The sequence below is a fragment of the Mustela erminea genome, chromosome X, assembly GCF_009829155.1.
Source record: "Mustela erminea isolate mMusErm1 chromosome X, mMusErm1.Pri, whole genome shotgun sequence".
Classification (NCBI taxonomy): Eukaryota; Metazoa; Chordata; class Mammalia; order Carnivora; family Mustelidae; genus Mustela; species Mustela erminea.
Window position 1 is genome coordinate 129,521,833 of NC_045635.1, and position 19,349 is coordinate 129,541,181.

Below are 19,349 nucleotides of genomic sequence, written 5' to 3' on the forward strand. Positions count from 1 at the left end.
TGTATTAGACCCGCTTGTTTGCTTTTTCTCTTTTTCTTGGCTTTTGAGTCAGTCAGATATGCATCATTATTATTATTATTATTATTATTATTATTATTATTATTATCTCACTGGGAGCCTCCCGGTTGCAACATTTTTTTTTCACTTTCCTTCAATATGCATTCCTGATTTGTTCATTTTCCTGATAACTATTTCCTGATAACATTTCCCTGATAATGCTAGAACCTTAGAACACTTTAATTTCATCCTTTAGATTAGTTGTCACATACTTTAATTCTACAGATATGTTAAGCCCCCTGTGGCATTGTTACTACTGTTTCGTGTGGTTAGTGTTCATTTATATTTACTCACATATTTTACCTTTTATAGTGTTTTTCATTTCTTCCTCTGTATCTGGGGTTTTCCTTCTGCCTGAAGAGGTCTCTTTAGTACTTCTGTGCCGATACTGAAATCTCTCAGTTTTTGCTTCTGAAAATGTCTTTATTTTGCCTTCATTCTTTGAATATAGAATTCTTGGTTGGTGGATCTTGTCTTCATGCACCTAATATGTCACTACATCCTCTCTAGGCTTTCATAGTTTCTGTTGAAAACTCAGCTTTTTGTCCTGTTGTTCCTTGGGAGGTCAAGGGTCTTTTTATCTCTGCTTTTGATTTTCTTTATTGTGTACTCTGTGCCTGCCAGACACTGTACCGTTGATGGGGATAAAAATATAACTAAAACATAATCCTTGCCTGCCTTCCAAAGCCCTTCCATGTTCTGTAGAGGAGAAAATTATGTTTACATGCTATAAACTATAGTGAGACATGTGTATTATAAAAACAGTTGTACGGGAGGGGAGAGTGAGCAGGGAGTTTGAAGCTGTGAAAGACTTCACTTGGTGGAAAAAGGCAAAAAGCTGACCACATGTGCCTAATGGTGCCTAATGGTGCCTTCATGAGTCTCCTCTGTGATTTCACATCTGCCAATGCCACACCTATGTTTTCCCATGAAACTTGTAAACCATACTTCTAACCCTAACCCTAACCCTAACCATCTCATACTTCTGATTTTCACTCCTCTGTCTTCCTTTTTGGCTCTTCTTGGTCTGCCTCATCTGAAACATGGGAACTCCCATTAACTTGGGCCTGGACCCCTGCTCCCTCTCCCTGCTCTATTCCTTGACTCTTATTTACATCTTCTTATCCTAGATCAGCTCATTTCCTTCCCTCCTGATCCTTTGCAAACTTAGATCTGCCTCCTGTGTTCCACTGAGATTCAACCTTGAAATTTTAGAGGTTAGGGTTAGGTTAGGTTAGGTTAACCCTAACCTTATCAACTTCCTGTCCTCTATCACCCAGGGCCATTAGTTACCAAATCTTGTGGATTCTGCCTTCGTAATGAATCTCAAATCTGTTTCTTCTGTCTCTTCCATCCAAATCTCAAATCTTCACATCCAGGCTTTCTGAAACAGTACCTTTCCTTCCTGTGCATCCCGCCGATCATGGTGTCGAGGCCCCATACATTTTTGTCCTGATCTTTCTTGGTCTTACTGTCTGTCATTCCATCTCAAGTTCTGTACTTAAAGCAGTTGGCCAACATGTCTCCCAGACATCTTACTTATATCAGTTTGGCACCTACAGAAATTCTTTGTGTTTGTACACACGCACACACACTCAGAGCAGTCAGGAAATAGTACACTTGTTGGCCCGTGACGAGTTTTTTCTAATCAAAGTGACTCCTTTCCTCTAAGCTCTTGTAGATTGTCAGATTCTGACTCTTGTTCTTTTCTGTGAGAGTATCCTGCGCGTAGTTGTAAATCAAATGGTTATTAGTTATCATTCAGAACACTGTTCCTTCATCCAGATGTTAGCCTTTATGTTTTTATTTTGAAATGCATATATTGAGGTTGGATGTCTTCTATTTGACATATTCTATTATTCATGAGAAAATCATCCGTTTTCTAAATGCAGTTTTTAACCTGATAATATAATACATGTGTTATTGGAGAAAGACAGAATTAAATATTTCTGTGGCTTTCCCTCTAGGTTGACACCGTCAGAATTGTCCACATTCACTCTGTCATCATCTTGCGACGTTCGGACAAGAGGAAGGACCGAGTGGAAATTTCTCCAGAGCAGCTGTCTGCAGCCTCCACAGAGGCAGAGATATCCTTACTAGTCAATAAGAAGTTTGGACATGCTCTGGAACTTCTGGGCCAGGCTTCTCTGTTTGCCGCCTTAGCCTGCTTGTGGAAATTTCGCAGGTTTTCTTCCTGGTGACTCTTTCCCAGTTTTCATATTTACCTGTCAGGTCCAGTTGTTTGATTAATCAGATTTTCTTCCCATTTTTCCTTTTGAGTGGCTTTTATTAGAAAAATTAGAAATTTCTAACGTTCCTGCTCTTAAATGCGGGAAGATCCCAAGGTCAAACCTGTGGCAGTGAACTTTATGGGGGGGTTCCCTCCTCCTTCCTCTGTCCCCCTCCCAAGTTTTCCTAATATGATTTCATTTCTAGGCCTTGGATGATCTTGGTCTCCATACTTTGGAGAGATTTCCTTTTGAGGCTGCCTCTCAAAAAATGCATTGCTGAAAACCGAATGCAATATTCCCTGTTAAATATAACCAAAAAAGTATCAAATGTGACATTTGCATAACTAACCCTATGATCGGGACTCCATACCTCAGCTATAGCAAGTTAAATTTGCATCAGTGGCTTTTAGTAATTCAGTGTTTTTTATTATTAAGTTTATCTTGTCAATTAAAAGTAACTTTTAAAAATAGGCAGTTTACATGCTCAGTACAAACTTTAAAAGGTACAAAAACATGTACAAAGTAAGTGTTTCTCTCCAACCTCAATGCCTCAGTTCTCTCATGGTCTGTCCCTGGACATAACTAGGGTTATCAGGTTTTCATGTATCCCCTACCGTTGAATTCTGAGCATATGGAAATGTACACGAATATTTTCCATTAAAAAAAAACTAATATATAACAGCTCATGACTTTGCTTAACAGTGTGTATCCAGACAGTTGTTCACATTGTACTTGGAGGTGCAGAATATAACCCTGGACGACTGCTTTGTCCTTGTGCAGGTGTTTAGGTTGGCAGGAGTCCTTTCCTGTGCTGCCGTGTAACCTTACACCTTACCCGCAGTTCACAAACGTGCACTTGGATCTGTACGGTCTGGTCCGAGAGCTGGAGCTGCTGGAGCAAAGGTTGTGTGTGCTTGTAGCTGTAGCTGCTTAGCCAGCTTTTTCTCTGGCGGTATTCAGGGGTGCCTGGTGCCCTGCGCCTTCATAAACACTGTGGGTTATCACAAGTTTCTGTTTCTGTGCTCCCAGGCCAGGGTATGTCAAAGCTATCGACTTTTGCAATCTGATTGGCAAAAAACTTTATCTTATTTCTTGTCATTTTAGTTAGTATTTTTCTGATTATGACTAAATGCGGTCAGCTTTTAATTTTTAAGAATCATTTATTTTTTTTCAGAATTTTTAAGAATCATTTATTTTTTTCAGAATTATCATTTCTTTGCCCATCTTTCTGTTGCTTTGGAAATCTTTTCCTTAATAATTTGTAGGCACTCTGTGTTAAGTGTTAAAGAAATTAGCCCTTTGTGATAAGGATAATGATTCTACTCAGCTTATTTGTGGTGTGTATGTATTTCTCCAATCAAATCAGTTTCACATTTTTTATATAATCACATGTATCAGTGTCTTACAGCATGTACCTTTTGCATCTTTCTTTTACTCAGACTCTATTTTGACAGAATTATAGATTCCTGGGAAGTTACAAAAATAGTATAGCAGGGTTCTTGTACCCTTGACCCAGTTTCTCCCAATTGCTACATCTTAAATAATTGACAGTACAATATGGAAACCAGAAAACTGACATTGATACAATGTGTGTCATTCCATTGCCATTTTGTCACATGTGTTAATATATGTAACCAACACAGTAGTCAGGATGGCAGAATTGTTCCATCATCATGAAGATCTATGTAGATCTGTGTAGATCTACGAAGATGGCCCCTGTAGAAATCACACCCACTCCCTCAACCCCTGCTCCAGCCCCTGGCAGCCTCTAATCTGTTCTCCATCTCCCAGAAAATAATTGTATTATTGTTATTATTGTGATTACATATTACAACTTCAAAATGAAACTAGTCCAGTCCTATGATGGGGCATGGCTGGAAACACTGTTGCGTGTTACTGCACTTGGAAGTTACAATGACTATTTCTTAAGCGTTTCAGAAAGGTCTTACTCTTTACTGCTGTTCAAAGTGGAATTTCCCCAGTCTGCAAGCTGAAGGAATGGGTTTAGAGAGGTTAAGTAACCTCTTTTGGCATTCAAAAAAGTTATTGAAAAAGAATTCTTTCTCAGGATTTGCTATATAGAAAGGATTATTGCAGGGTTTTTTTTTTTTTTCCAATCATTGCGTTTTAATGTAAGTAATTTGCAGGGAAACAAACCAGCGTCTCACAAGGGCAGCAGAAGGGGCAGCTTCTTATCTCAACTCAGAGCCTCAGGTAGAGTTATGGGAACTTTTTGTTTCCGGATCAAAAGAAGAAAATACTCTTTGGTGGTGTACTTCTAGACACATGGGGAGACCAAGGTGGGTCCCTGGTCATTTGGTGTCTGAAACCATCCCAGTGGCCATCGTTGACACTGGCGGGCTGCCAGAGAGAAATCAAATGAATTTTTTAAATCTTGTATTTCTTTTTCAAAACTGTGACTAGGATGGAGCTAGACAGAGGATAGAAGATATTAACTCAAGTTAACAATGTAAGTGAGTTCCAAAGATTTGGATAAGCTTCTTTTCCAATAGCGCAGTGATGAGCATTTACCTGATCAAATGTTGGCTAATTGGATTAAGAGGATATAACTATATACCTTAATGGAAGCCAGATGGATTCTATTTTTTTTTATTTTAACTGATTAATTAATTTTTAAAGTAATCTCTACACTCAACCTGAGGCTCAAACTCACAACCCTGAGATCAAGAGCTGCATGCTGTGGCGCCTGGGGGGCTCAGTGAAGCGGCTGCCATCGGCTCAGGTCATGATCCCACGGTCCTGGGATCGAGCCCCGCATCGTGCTCCCTGCTCAGCAGGGAGCCTGCTTCTCCCTGTCCCTTTGCCTGTCCCTCTGTCTACTTGTGATCTCTGTCTCTCTGTCCACTAAATAAAATCTAAAAAAAAAAAAAGAGTTGCATGCTCTACCAACTGAGGCAGCCAGGTGCCCTAAGTTGATCCTAGTTATAAAAAGAAACACCTTTGGCTTTAAATGGGAGGTCTGGGAAAGTCTGGGTATTGACCTTATTTCATTCTTTGGTTGAGTTAAGTTGTAATAGGTTTATTTAAAACCTCAGGATGCTTTCTGAGCCCTCATTAGCATCACAGATTTTTTTCCCCACAAGTTGAAAATCCCTTGACAGACACACAGGTTGGCTGAACTAACGGGTCGTCCCATGAGAGTTGTGGGCTGGTATCATTCCCATCCTCATATAACTGTTTGGCCTTCACATGTTGGTAAGTATTATAGCCTTGTATTGTTTGTTATTTTTATTTATTTATTTTTAAAGATTTCATTATTTTATTTGAGAAAGAACAAGCGGTGGGGAGGGGCCAAGGGAGAGGGAGAAGCAGCGAGAGGAGGAAGCAGACTCCCAGCTGAGCGGGGAGGCTCCTGGGGGGCTCGATCCCAGGCCTCTGAGATCATGACCTGAGCTGAAGATAAACACTCAACCGACTGAGCCACCCAGGTGCCCCATGTTTCTTGTTCTTAGAAATAAGTATCGTCTTTCTCTGTTACATGAATGATGGTTATTTTAAATCATACTTTAATTATCCTTAAACAGGTGCCCTTGTTTTTATTTTGCTATGTTTTAAAAGTAATGATTTATTTCATACTATTTTTAATAGAGGTATAATTTCTGCTTCCCATTTTCAATGTCTTCCAGACAGCATTACTAACTAGAGCCTGACAGTTGGCTGACATAAAAAAAACATTAAATTGTCACTGAACCTTGGTGACTGCTGAACACCACCATCTAGTATACTCCCATTCGGAAGACTGGAAGGGGTGAGGGGTGAGATTTACAAAACTGAGGTTTCACACATATTCCTTCCGAGCTGTTGAGGCTCTAAGCTAACCTCCTCACTCCGCTAATCCGTACAGCGTAACAAAATGGTTTTCTCTCTTTTTATCTTTACCACTTTTCTGAGTGCTGGTCATTTTGTTGTTTCTGCCTGACTTCGTGAGAGAAGTAGAGGAACTTCGCTTAGGGAGAGTGAGCTAACATTGTTCGGCATATAACCGTTTGCTAATGGTTCGTGAATGTATTCTCCTCCAGTCCTCAAAGCAGCCGTGAGTTAGAGGTACTCCCCGCAGTGTACTGATGGGTAACCTGAGGCTTACATGGGTTAAGTTCACTTTTCACTGTGGTGTTCTTTTTCCAGTCTAGGGGCTTGAGATAATTGTCAATTCTGCATTCACCTGCACCACGGCGCCAGTGCCAGAAAGGCAGTAGCAGCGCAGTGTCAGACTAGAATGGCAGATGAGTGGTCCTCTGGGTTGAGCGTGGTGGGTGGGGAGGGAGGCCTCCCAGAGTCACGTGGGAGAGCTGCTGCGAGATGTGCCTGTCTTAAATGCATCTTTCCCACCTGGGCCTGCTATAGTAGTCTCTGGGGTAGGTCCTAGGTGGGTATGTTCTTTTCGTAATACACTCCTCAAAGAATTCTGGTGTGTAGTCCCAGTTAAATACTGGTACAGAGTAAGGGAGCGAATAGACTTGCTCGATTTCTTACTGACAGAAATTTACCTGACCTGTGGCTAACATTAAGAGTGACATGCCGGAGCGCCTGGGTGGTTCAGTGGGGTAGGCTGCTGCCTTCGGCTCGGGTCATGATCTCAGGGTCCTGGGATCGAGTCCCGCATCGGGCTCTCTGCTCAGCGGGGAGCCTGCTTCCCTCTCTCTCTCTCTCTGCCTGCTTGTGATCTCTCTCTGTCAAATAAATAAATAAAATCTTTAAATAAAATCTTTAAAAAAAAAGTGACATGCCTAGGATATCTTGTGTCAACAAAAAATGTATCATCAAGAGAGTTTTTTCAATTGGAAAACAAAAAAGATTGAACTGGAGCTTGCAGTAACAATAGAGGTGTTCTTAAACCTATGTTTCAAGCTTAAAGTTGATAAAATAATACACAGAATTCCTGAATCTCTTGCCCCAGATTCACCACATTTTCTTCTGTTCTATGTTTGTGTGTGTGAGTATGTTTTATCTGAAGTATTTGAAAATAAGTCACAGCCAGTATTCACCTTAACTCCTGAATAATGTTTGGTATGAATTGCCTAAATGCAAGGATATTCTCTTACATAATTACAGTATATTTATGAAAATTGAGAAATTAATATTAAAATATTATTATTTAAGTTACTGACCTTATTTAAATTCTTCAGTTCACTAATGTCCTAATAAGTATTGTTTTTATAGCTGTGAATATATTCCTGTAAAACCTTAATATCACTGAATAAATTCAGTGTTTGGTTTTATCTAACTTTTATTAAAAAATAATAGCAATTTTTTCCTGCCACCATTAACACTAAAATCAGATTGGCCTCAAATTTCTCCCATGGTAGTAGCATAGCCAGAGAGAAGTAAGTACCAAGCACCAATGAAAGGAAGGTTGAAGTGTATTTATTCCTGAACAATATCGTCGCTATGGTAATGAGTACAATGGAGAATTTTCTGGCAAAAAAGAAACTCTTAAGAACTTGGGGAAAATAAGCTTTATCTGTCTCTGGATGTTTTCTTCAGCTGTAAATTATGCGATGATTAAGAAGCCAAAGGAAAATAATTTAACACAAAATAAATTTGGAGACTAGAGCATTGAGATCTTACATTGAAAAAAATAGTAACACCTAACTGGGTAAGGAAAGGGAATAAAGAACAAAATGGAAAGCTCAGAGTTCTTACAGCATGGGGGCTGGGAATGGCAGCTTTACGTTCTGTCAGGGAACAGGTGTGCTAGAATCTCTTTTCGGTCCCTTACAGGTTGGGAAGATCTTTTAACTCTGTGCCACGGTTTCCTCACTGACAGAAAATCAGAATATGTGAAATCCTGTATAAGACATTCTGTCCCATGCTTATTAGCACAGTAGCAAAGCATTTATCTGTACAACTCGATGTGGAGAGAGCATGACTGGATATCTAAAGTTGAAGGGCACGGGGCACCTGGGCGGCTCAGTGCGTTAAGCCACTGCCCTCGGCTCGGATCATTATCCCAGGGTCCTGGGATCAAGCCCCGCATCGGGCTCCTTGCTCGGCAGGGAGCCTGCTTCTCTCTCTGCCTCTGCCTGCCGCTCTGCCTGCTTGTGCTCGCTCTCTCTCTAACAAATAAAATCTTAAAAAAAAAAAAGTTGAAGGGCAGACAACACTGGAAGATCTCCAAACTGTAGATAAAACTAAAGAAAAAATCCTCTCCCAACTGAACTGCTCTTCACAATGGCTAGATTGGTTAGCAAGTAGCTACACGATTCCTCACATTGGACTTCCAGAGCCTGAGGAATCGTGTAGCTACAAAGATATGTAGCTCATCTCCAAATGGCTGTTGAAGAGTCAAGTCAAACTGGTGCCCCATGTTAGCAAGTCTTGGGAAAAAACACGAGTGATGATTTAAAGTGTGTACAGGAGATATGTTTAATAGGAATGACAAGTGGGGTGCATGGGTGGCTCAGTGGGTTAAGCCGCTGCCTTTGGCTCAGGTCATGATCTCAGGGTCCTGGGATCGAGCCTCGCATCGGGCTCTCTGCTCGGCTGGGAGCCTGCTTCCTTCTCTCTCTCTCTGCCTGCTTGTGACCTCTCTCTGTCAAATAAATAAATAATAAAATCTTAAAAAAAAATAGGAATGACAAGTGAGAAGGAGTGAAAAGTGATTAGTCAACAAATTTATAATGGATGCAACAAGGTAGTCACAGTTTCTGCTGGTTTGGACCTTATGATTTTATGAGGAAGAAAAACAGTTAAAATACTAAAGGGGAAATAAAGAGTAACTACAATAAGGAATACATAAAGAGCATTTGCACCAGCAAATTAAAGCAGCAAATGTAAAATAAAAGCCTTAGGACTAAGAAATGAAATAAGAAGAAAATGTCATTAAAGATAAGCTTTACAGAGAGGGAGACAACCATAAGAAACTTAATCTCAGGAGACAAACTGAGGTTGGTTGGGGCGGGGGAGGGATAGGGTGGCTGGGTTATGGACATTGGGAGGGCTCGTGCTATGTGAGTGCTGTGGAGTGTGTAAGCCTGATGATTCACAGGACTGCGCCCCTGAGGCAAATAATACATTATGTGTTAATTAATTGAATTTAAATTTTTTTTAAAGAATTAAGGACAGCTTTAAGCTTAGACTTTAAATTTAGAAAAAAAATAAAGATAAGCTTTAAACCTAAAAGAGTAACAGGCTAGGTTAGCTCTATAGAGGAAAGAAAAGTCACAGTTACATCATTAGCAGAGGGGCGAGAGAACATTCTGTAATGAAAGGCACAAACTCCAGCAATGTTAAATTATGCCCCCCCCATAGCAATAAGATGTGCAAAGGACAAAGTTTTATATGTAGGAAAGAAAGCGGAAAGTAGTTTGGAGCAGAACTTGATAACCCACTTCCAGGATCTTACTCCTTCAAGAGTATAATGTGAGTCTTTTGGCTTTGGATTGGGTTTTGCCGTGGAGGAGTAGGGATATAAAGTACCAGCATCAGGAAAGTTGACATTGATAGCATCCTTTTATGTAATCTACAGAACTTACTCATATTTGGCCAGTTCTCCCAATTCTGTCCTTTGTAGCAGTTTTTCCTTTCCAGTCCAGAGCCCGTTCTCAGATCATGCATGGCATCTAGTATCATGCATGTCCTTTTAGTTTCGACATGGAACAGTTCCTTAGCTTTTTTGTCATTCCCAAACCTCTGAACTCACTTCTTTCACATTCAGCAGATAATACTGCTTCCTATTTTATTTATTTATTTTAGAGATTTTCCTTATTTATTTGACAGACATTACTTTTTCATTAGAAAGGAATTTTTTCCATTTCTCATTACTCACCTACTCATCACTAGGCTCACCTTCTCCTTGTCCGTCCTCTTGGCTAATAGACATCCTTCCATTCTGGCCTCCCATGACTTGAAGAACCTTACTCTCTTCATTGTGCTGCTTTCTCCAACACTGCTTTATCCCTGGATAAACTGGATTTTCCCTATCATTTATTTGTTCCTTCAAGAAATAAATTTGAGTGTCTCTGTGTGTCCAGCCCTCCAGGTGCTGGGGATAAAGCAGTGAAGGAGAAAAACAAGGCCTCTGCCTTCATGGAGCTTTACCTCATGTTTAAGAAAAGGCACAATAAAAAAATACTTGCCAATCCCAATTCTCCTTCAGGTCAAAGACATTTCTCACTTTCATTTGCACTCTTCACCCTGCTCTAGTCTGCCTCCAAGTCCACTGAAAGTAATCAGTGACATCCATTGAAAATCTAGTAAACATTAGGGGCACCTGGGGGGCTCAGTCAGTGGAACATCTGACTCTTGGTTTTGGCTCAGGTCTTGATCTCAGGGTCCTGGGATCGAGCCCCGTGAAAGCTCCATGCTCAGTGAGAGATCATCTCTCTCCCTCTCTCTCTACCCCTCCCTCACTCACATGTGTGCTCTCCCTCCAAAAAACAAAAACAAAAACCAGAGAGAAAAATCTAGTAAACATTTTTATGTCTCTGTCTTCTGTAGCATTTGATACTACAATGATTCTACTCCTTAAAAACACTTCTCAGTTAATGAGGAGTGCTTGGCTCTTAAGGATAGAAACTGAGCTGAGACTGAGAGTTGAAACACCTTGTCTGAAACCAGAGATGGCTCGTAATGGGTGGAGGCAGCATTTGAACTGTTTGTATCAATAAGGGTTAGTAGGAATGCTATTTATGAACATAGGAAATGGAGGAGGAAGTGTAGGTGTGGTGGAGGAAAAGGTAGTTGAAGTCATGTCATACCCACACCGCTAACTTACCAAAATGTTATCTATACATAGTTTGCAAAAGAGAAAGGAAAAGGATTTAGATGGTGTAGGTTATTTCATAAATCTCACGAGACTTTATTGTCCTTGTAAGTGTGTATGAAAAGGAGAAATGTGCCTGTAGCTATACTCCTTGTTTTAAGATCTGCTCAGTTCTTCCGGACTGAGGTAATTGGCACTGCAACAAACAGTGATGTATTAGGTAATCCACCACCAGCGTTGGATTGGATCAACCTCCCATGACAGATACAGGTTGCACTTTGTTTAAGCTTCCAACCAATCACTGTAACAAATTACATTTTCCCAAACAAGCATTCTGTTCTAAAAGTTACTAGTCAGTTCACTTAGGAAGACAAGGGGGAGAAGTCCCAATGTTTAAGAATGTATTGCCAGGGGCGCCTGGGTGGCTCAGGTCATGATCTCAGAGTCCTGGGATCGAGCCCCGAATTGGGCTCTCTGCTCAGCAGGGGGCCTGCTTCCCCCTCTCTCTCTGCCTGCCTCTATGCCTACTTGTGATCTCTGTCTGTAAAATAAATAAATAAAATCTTTTAAAAAAAAAGGAACATATTGCCAAAGTAACTGGGCATAAGTCCACACCCTTCAGCATTTTGTTGTAATACTTGATCTTTTATATTCTTCATAAACAATGAACAATGAGGTCTGAAGACCTCAAATTTTAAAATTTAGTCTCTATTTAGTTTGGGGTAATCTTTTTTTTTTGGCGGGGGGAATCTTTTAACTGAGATTTTGTTTCTGCTCCCTGGAATGTTGATTTTAATTCTGTTGCAGTCTCTATGAGAATTTACTCCATAATACTTCTACATTTCCATTCTTCATTGTCAAGTGTCATGTATGCATTTCCCTAAAAACATCCATCAAAAGGCTTATTTGAGGAAGCTTTTTGTCTACTTTCAGGGCCTTCATTTCTCTTTGAATCTCATGGAAGGAATTATCAAGTTTTGGGGGGCCAGCTGAGGAGTTATTAATCTAGCTTTTCTTATTTAATTGCACACTTCTCAATGTACTCTTCCCTTACCCAGTAAAATGTTTACACTTTGGAAGTTATATTGTCCTTAGGATATATCTCTGTTCTGCCTGTAGAGTCTGACTCCTGGGAGGACTATATGCTGCTATTATCTTTAAATCTTTGTGTTTGCAAGATATAGTTTATCAACAGCAGATTTTAATTTTTGTTTATTTGCAGATGTTCGCACACAAGCCATGTACCAGATGATGGATCAAGGCTTTGTAGGACTTATTTTTTCCTGTTTCATAGAAGATAAAAACACAAAGGTATTTGTGTGTGGTGTGTGTGTGTGTGTGTGTGTGTGTGTGTGTGTGTGTGTAAGCACACACACACAGAATAGAGAAAAATCTTTTTGCAATTTTAATAGGGTGGCCAGGGAAGGTTTCAATGAGAAGGGTCATTGAGTCAGGACCTGAAGAAAGTGAGGGAGCAAGTCTTGTGGATTTCTTGGGGCAAGAGCGTTCCAGGCAGACGAAATAGCCAGTGCAAAGACCCTAAGGTGAGTGTGGCATGTTCAGGGGACATCAAGGAAGTCAGTGTGACTACAACAGAATGAGGAAGACCATGACCATATGTCCCAGTTTGCCTCTAGCAGTCCCAGTTTTATCCCATTATCCCAGTCTCCTTTTGATTAGGGTTAGGGTTACTTCTTGAAAGTATCCTGGTTTGGACAATAACTCATTTGGTCGTTCTACAATGAGGTCTGAAAGGTAACCAGGGGCCAGATCTCATGAGGCCTTTGATTTGACTGACTTGGGAAGCCACTGGAGGGTGAATTTACGTTTTAAGGGGATCTCTCTGGCTACTGTGTTGATAGTAAACTGGACAGGGGATGGGGGTGGGTGCACGGGGAAGGAGGGAGTATGGAATCCATGGCATCTGTGAAAACAGTTAGGGAGATACTGGAGTAATCTAGGCAAGAGTTGATGGAGATTTGACCATGGTGGCCGATTCTGTATATATTTTGATGGTAATAATAATTATATAATTATAATATAATAATAACGGCCACAAGTGCTGCCGTTTATCAGTCTGTTGTATGGTGTTTGACATAAGCATGCTCTAACCCTGACCATGGGTCTATGAGGATGAGGATTATTTATGTATTTATTTTAGAGAGAAAGAGAGCATGCATGGGGGGGGGGGCAGAGGGAGAGGGAGAGGGAGAGAGAATCTCAAGCAGACTCCATGCTGAACAGAGAGCCTGTTGTGGGACTTAATCTTACCACCCCGCGATCATGACCCGAGCTGAAGTCAAGAGTTGGATGCTTAACTGACTGAGCCCCCCAGGCGCCCTGAGGATTATTATCATCTACATTTGATGGATGAGAAGCTCAGAGAAGTTGAAAAGCTCAGTCAATGGCTAGTCTTAGCAATTTTCTATGTAGAGTGTTTCTGTTTGAATTCTTTGTTTATGTCAAGAGGTTTGACTATGTGTCAGTTCAAACAAAAAGAAAATTACCATTTAACATTGTAGGAATGAATTTTGCCAAAACTATCTCAAGTATGCTCTGTCCTTTAGTATCTTAGTTATATGGTGAGAAGTTATGTTAATAATGAATATTGTTCATAAAGCCACTTTTTTCCAGAAACAGTAATCTTGAAGTTTATACTTCATCTGAAGTGATTTTGGCTTTGTCATTATAAATTTATTTATTGTCATTATAAATATTTGGATAAGTTTGTCAGCTTCCAACAAAACTGTTCAAATGCTCTGGTTCTTGGTTTCTTGGTCCTCATGTTTATAAGAAATTCTCTGCTGTCACATGAACAGATGTTTCATTTAAGGCCATTTCATGTTGACTGAGCTGAGTACATGATCCTTATGGAAATCGGAATCCCTTTTAACCTTCCACTTCTAGAAGGTCTTCGGATACCACCCATGTAAGGATATGAGTATTAGGTTTGAATCTACTAAAGTAATTCTTCTCTGTGTGATCTTTCTTTCTGTCTTTCTTTCTTTCTCTTTCTCTTTCTTTTTCCTTTTTTTTTCTTTTAGACTGGCCGAGTACTCTACACTTGCTTTCAATCTATACAGGCCCAGAAGAGCTCAGAGTAAGTATGACAGAGATGTATGCATGTATGTGTGTGTTGGTGGGCTAATTTTCATCCCAGGGAATTGACTGTACAGACCCAATTAAATAAATTATACATCTAAATAATGGAATAATATGCAGCCATTAAAAATATAAGGACATTCAGTAGTAATACAGAAATATCTGCAAGAAACATCATTAAATAAAAAAGGCAAGGTATGAGAATAGTACGTATAGTATGGATAGCATGCAACCATTTGGGTAAGGATATGGAAGAGAAATGTACACATCAACGTGCCAGCATACTTGCTAGTAAATACACAAAATATGTGGAAGGAAACACATCAGTCACCTCAGTAGAGACAAAGTGATGTTTGTGTTTATATCTCTAAATAATATACTTTTCATATTCTTTCTTGATTTACTAATTTTGGATGTTATCTATTCTTAATACTTTACTTCACCCTCACAAATGAGGATTTAGCTCACATGCCCTGCCCCATCTCCATGTCCCCAAGTGTAGTTATATTACTACTTTTGTTCTTCTGTTGATGACTTTTCTGTTCTTCAAGTTTACCCCTTTATTCTGTCCACAACAGACAATAGACACTATCTTTTGGCTCCCTGCTGTTACTTGTATTTTTTACTATAAACCTTTATATTTTCACAGTTGCAAACAGCTGTGGTATGTGTTGCAACCATAATTGCATTTTCTGTGCCTTTTCTACTAGTTGACTCTAAGAGTAGAAAATACAGTGTTTATCATCATGATTATGTAAATATCATTATTCCATGTACAACCAAGCAGTGTAAAGTAGTATATTATGATTCCATTTCTTTTCTTGAATAGATTTTTGCTTTTCCATGGGGTGTTTCAATGGCTTTTCTCTCCTTATTTTTCTGCCTTATCACCTCCCTGAGTTCCACATTCTTAGGAGTAATATAGAAATCTTTGGAGTCCCTGCTTTTGCTAGGATTACTCCCTGAAGCCCTCCATCTTCCTACCTTAGTCAGGTCTTGACTGACATCCTGGAACTTTCCTTCATCATTCTCCTTGGTTAGATTCACTGATTTCAGTGGATTTCATTTCAGTCCACTGTCTGGATTTTGTGTCATCTTTCTTGGTTCACTCTTTCTAAGAAAGGTATGCATTTGAGTCTTTTACCTGTCTAACTCTTGTTCTTTTATAGGGCACTTTTTTTTCCTCTGACAGCTTTTGGGAACTTCTCTATTCTTGATGTTGTGAAATTTCATATGATACAACCGGAGTGTGGATATTTTATGATTCAAACTGCTGGATGCTGTCAGTGAGACAGCACTTGTCCTGCAACTCTGGGAAGTTCTGTGCTATCATTTTCTTTTGTATCCTCAGATAAAACAATCCATATATTCCTGGGAAGAAAAGATTTTATTCATAATTCAGTCAAGTCCCATCATTTAAAGCTTCTTTAAGTATAACTCAGTCTTTGGGGGATAATTCCTCATTCTTTGAGTTATTCCCTTTTTCTCCACTTTGACTCTAATAAGGTGGCATTTGGAGTGTTGGTAAATGAACTTATGCTATAGGGAAGGGAGACTTCCTGGTCTCAAGCTGGTTTAGGGAATCAGGACATGAATCCTTCTATTCATGGTTAATGCCCACCTTCATTTACCCAGTGTATTTCTCCTCTCTCATGGAGTTGAAGCCCCAACATGAAGAGAACCTTAACAGCTTCCTCTCCTGTGACTACCTCATTCTCCCCATAGGTTAGTAGGATCGGTGTGTCACGTCATTTTCTCTGTTCTTAGATAAATCTCCCCCTTGTTTTTCCTCTCTCTTTCTAGAACTCCTATTAGTTAGATATTAAAGGTCCTAGATTGACAGTAGTGACTCTTTAACTCATATTTTCTGTCTCTCTGTTTTTTGTTGTTCTGATTTCTCAAGAATATTTTAGATTTTATCTTCCAGCCCTTTCATTTAGCAATTTTTTATATTTTTAATTTGTAAGAGATTTTTCCTTGTTTAGTGGTTATTCCTATTTCACAGTATCCTCTTCTTGATTTGTTGACATGATAGTTAAATAGGAAATGTTAAATTTTCTTCTGTTTTTTCAGTTACCTGTTTCCTCTGTGGTAATTTTTTTTCTGTTTATTTTTATTATATTTATATTCATGTTATATTTATAATATATTATGACATTTTAAAATACTTCTTTTCCATCCTCTTTTAAGAACAAGCCAACAAAAACACGATAGCTCATTATTTGTAGCCTTAGCTCATTAACAGGAGCCTTTATTTTAGGGTGAATTCATTGAGAGCTGGCCACTTTTCTCCTGGATCACCAAGTGCTAGATTTCAGGTATCCTGCTCTGGGACACCAGTCTTAACAAGTGCTACAATTCCAGACACTTTATTCTCTTAGTTAGGAGAACTTTTACTCTGCTGCTATTGTTGTTAATGATGATGATGGTGATTTTGGCTTAAGAATGGAAGGCTGGTTACTAGTTCTGTGTATCCAAGGGCTCAGTTGTAGAAGAGCATAAAAGATTAACTAGAGTCCAAAATTTCTCGCAGGAAGACCAAAAAAGGGTAGCCTCCAGGAAATTACACGAAGGGAGGAGTGTGTTAACGTCAACTTCATAAAATTTTTTGTAAATTTCTGGGCCCACTCGTGAGCCATTAATGTATGGACCTGATCTTAATTAGCATAAATTATAACTGAATTAACTAGTAGACCACCACAGAAGACAAACCACTGGGTGGCATGCAGGCAGGAAGGATCTGAAGATCACTAGTGAAACTCTGAAAGTTGAACTGACATCGTGGAAATTTCAGCCTGAACTTAACTAGGCAGATGGCCTGCTAAAACAAAAACAACATTCCTTGTAGAATATAAACAAGACCCAGGAGATTATAAAAAATATTCAAAATACACAGTATATAATTCAGAATTAGTATGGGAAGAATGACAAAAATCTCAACTTGCATGAAAAACAGTAGCCAACAGATGCCAACACTGAGGGGACAATGATGTAGGAATGATCTGATAGACTTTAAAGTAACTATTATAAAAATGTCTTTAAAAATCACAAATACTTCTGTAACAAATGTTTAAATAGAAAGTCTCAGCAAACAAATAATTTGGCAAAACCTGTGAGAATCAACTTTCTTAGAACTATAGAAACTAATCACAACTTTATAGCAACCAGGCAAATGCTTAGTCAAAAAAAAAAAAAATCACAATCTCACATTTAAGGAAATCTTTGTTGAGTCATTACAGGGCCACTAAGCTAACAGGACCGAAATCTCAGTGGCCATATATAACAAAGAATATAGATTATGAAAAATTAGTTCAAGAAAGTCACAAACACAAAAAATCAGATAAAACAAGCAGCAACAACAAACCCTAGGGTGGGGTAGAATCTGGTTTCCACCATTCCTGTGTTATAATATTCAAAACATCCAGTTTTAACAACAACAAAAAAGGCATTCAAAGAAACAAATTTGGGGCCATAAACAAGAAAAAGGGATTGATAAAAAATTCCTGGAGGAAGCACAGACATTGGACTTATAATCAATATTCTCAAAAAGCTAAAAGGAAACCATGTACAAAGAACTAAAGGAAACTATGGAAAGGACAGAGGCTATCAAATTGAGAATATTTGTAAAGAGATAAATTATAAAAAGGAACAAACTAGGAATTCTGGAATGAGAAGTGTAATAACTGAAGTGGGAAATTGATCAGAGAGGTTCAACAACAGATTTGAGAAGAAAAAAGAAAGAATCAACTGATACTATGTCTGAGGAACAGAAAGTGAAAAGAATGAAGAAAATTGAACAGAGCCTAAGAGACCCATGGGGCACTTTGAAATATTATCAGTATACTCAAAATAGAATTCTCAATACAAGATGAGAGGGAGAAACAGGCAGAAAATATATATAAAAGAATAATGGTAAAAAAAAGTTCCCAAATTTGATGAATGGCATGAAGATACACATCCAAGAATCTCAAAGAACTCCAAGCAGGATACACTCAAGCAGACTGACATTGACTCATATTATAATCAGTGTTGGAAGCCAAAGGCAAAGAGAGAATCTTGAAAGTAGCAAGAGAGAAGTGACTCATTACACACGAGGGTTAGGGTTAGATTGAAAGGCAATTTATCATCAGAAACCAGGGTAGCCAAAAGGCAGTGGGATGAAATATTCTAAATGCTGAGAGAGAAAAAAAGAACAACAGAGCTACTAAGGAAGAATTCTGTATCTGGCAAAATCATCCTCTAAAATGAAGGAGAAATTGGCATTCCCAGGTAAACAAAAACTGAGAATATTGTTACTAGTAGATCCACCAAACAGTGGCTGAAAGTACATTTTTCTCAAGTGCACATGGGATGTTCTCCAGGATAAATCACATGTTAGTCCACAAAGTAAGTCTCAATAGATTTAATAAGTTTGAAATCATACAAAGCATCTTCTAAAAATACAGAATGAGATCTGAAATCATTTACAGATGGAAATTTGGAAATTTCACAAATATGTGGAAATTAAATAATACAGTTTTAAGCAACCAGTGGGACAAAGAAAAAATTACAAAAGAAATTAAAAAATATTTTGAGATTGAAAATAAAATCACAGTATACCAAAATTTATGAGTTACCAAAAAACAGTACTTAGAGGGAAATTTATAGCTATACAGTAAAAAAGAAATCAGCCAGGAGTGCCTGGCTGTCTCAGTTGGTAGAGTGTGTGACTCTTGATCTTGGGGTTGTGAGTTCCCCCTCCAGGTTGGTTGTAGAGATTGCTTAAAAAAGAAAGCAAAATTAAAGTTAAAAAAATAATAAAAAAAATTTTTAAGTCAATAACCTAACTTTACAGTTTAAGGAACTGGAAAAAGTGTCAACCAAATACAAAGCAGTTAGAAGGAAGGAAACCATAAGTGTTAAAGTTGAAGACGAAATAGGGAATAGAAAAACAATACATAAGGGACACCTGGGTGGCTCAGTCTGCCTTTGGCTTAGGTCATGATCTCAGGGTCCTGGGATTGGGCTCCACATTGGGCTTCCTGTTCAGCCAGGAGTCTGCTTTTCCCTCTCCCTCTGTCCCTACCCTGTGTGTGCTCTCTCACTCACTCTCTCGCAAATAAATTTTTTTAAAAGAAAATCAATAGAATTAAATACACAAAAAGTTAGGTCTTGAAAGAGGTCAACAAAATTGACATATCTTTAGTTAGAATGGCAAAAATGAGAGAAGACACAAATAACTAAATTTTGAAATA

General features: G+C 38.8%; 1 protein-coding gene across 2 annotated transcripts in view; it reads left to right on the forward strand.

Annotated features, from left to right (window-relative positions):
- The window catches only part of BRCC3 (BRCA1/BRCA2-containing complex subunit 3), a 55,905-nt gene that overhangs the window by 5,831 nt on the left and 30,725 nt on the right, over positions 1-19,349 (forward strand). For both annotated transcript variants that reach the window (XM_032330174.1, XM_032330175.1), the window contains exons 4-7: positions 2,025-2,144; positions 5,417-5,504; positions 12,236-12,324; positions 14,058-14,113. In XM_032330174.1, coding sequence (XP_032186065.1) covers positions 2,025-2,144; positions 5,417-5,504; positions 12,236-12,324; positions 14,058-14,113 — 353 coding nt within the window. The remainder of the gene's footprint in view (positions 1-2,024; positions 2,145-5,416; positions 5,505-12,235; positions 12,325-14,057; positions 14,114-19,349) is intronic.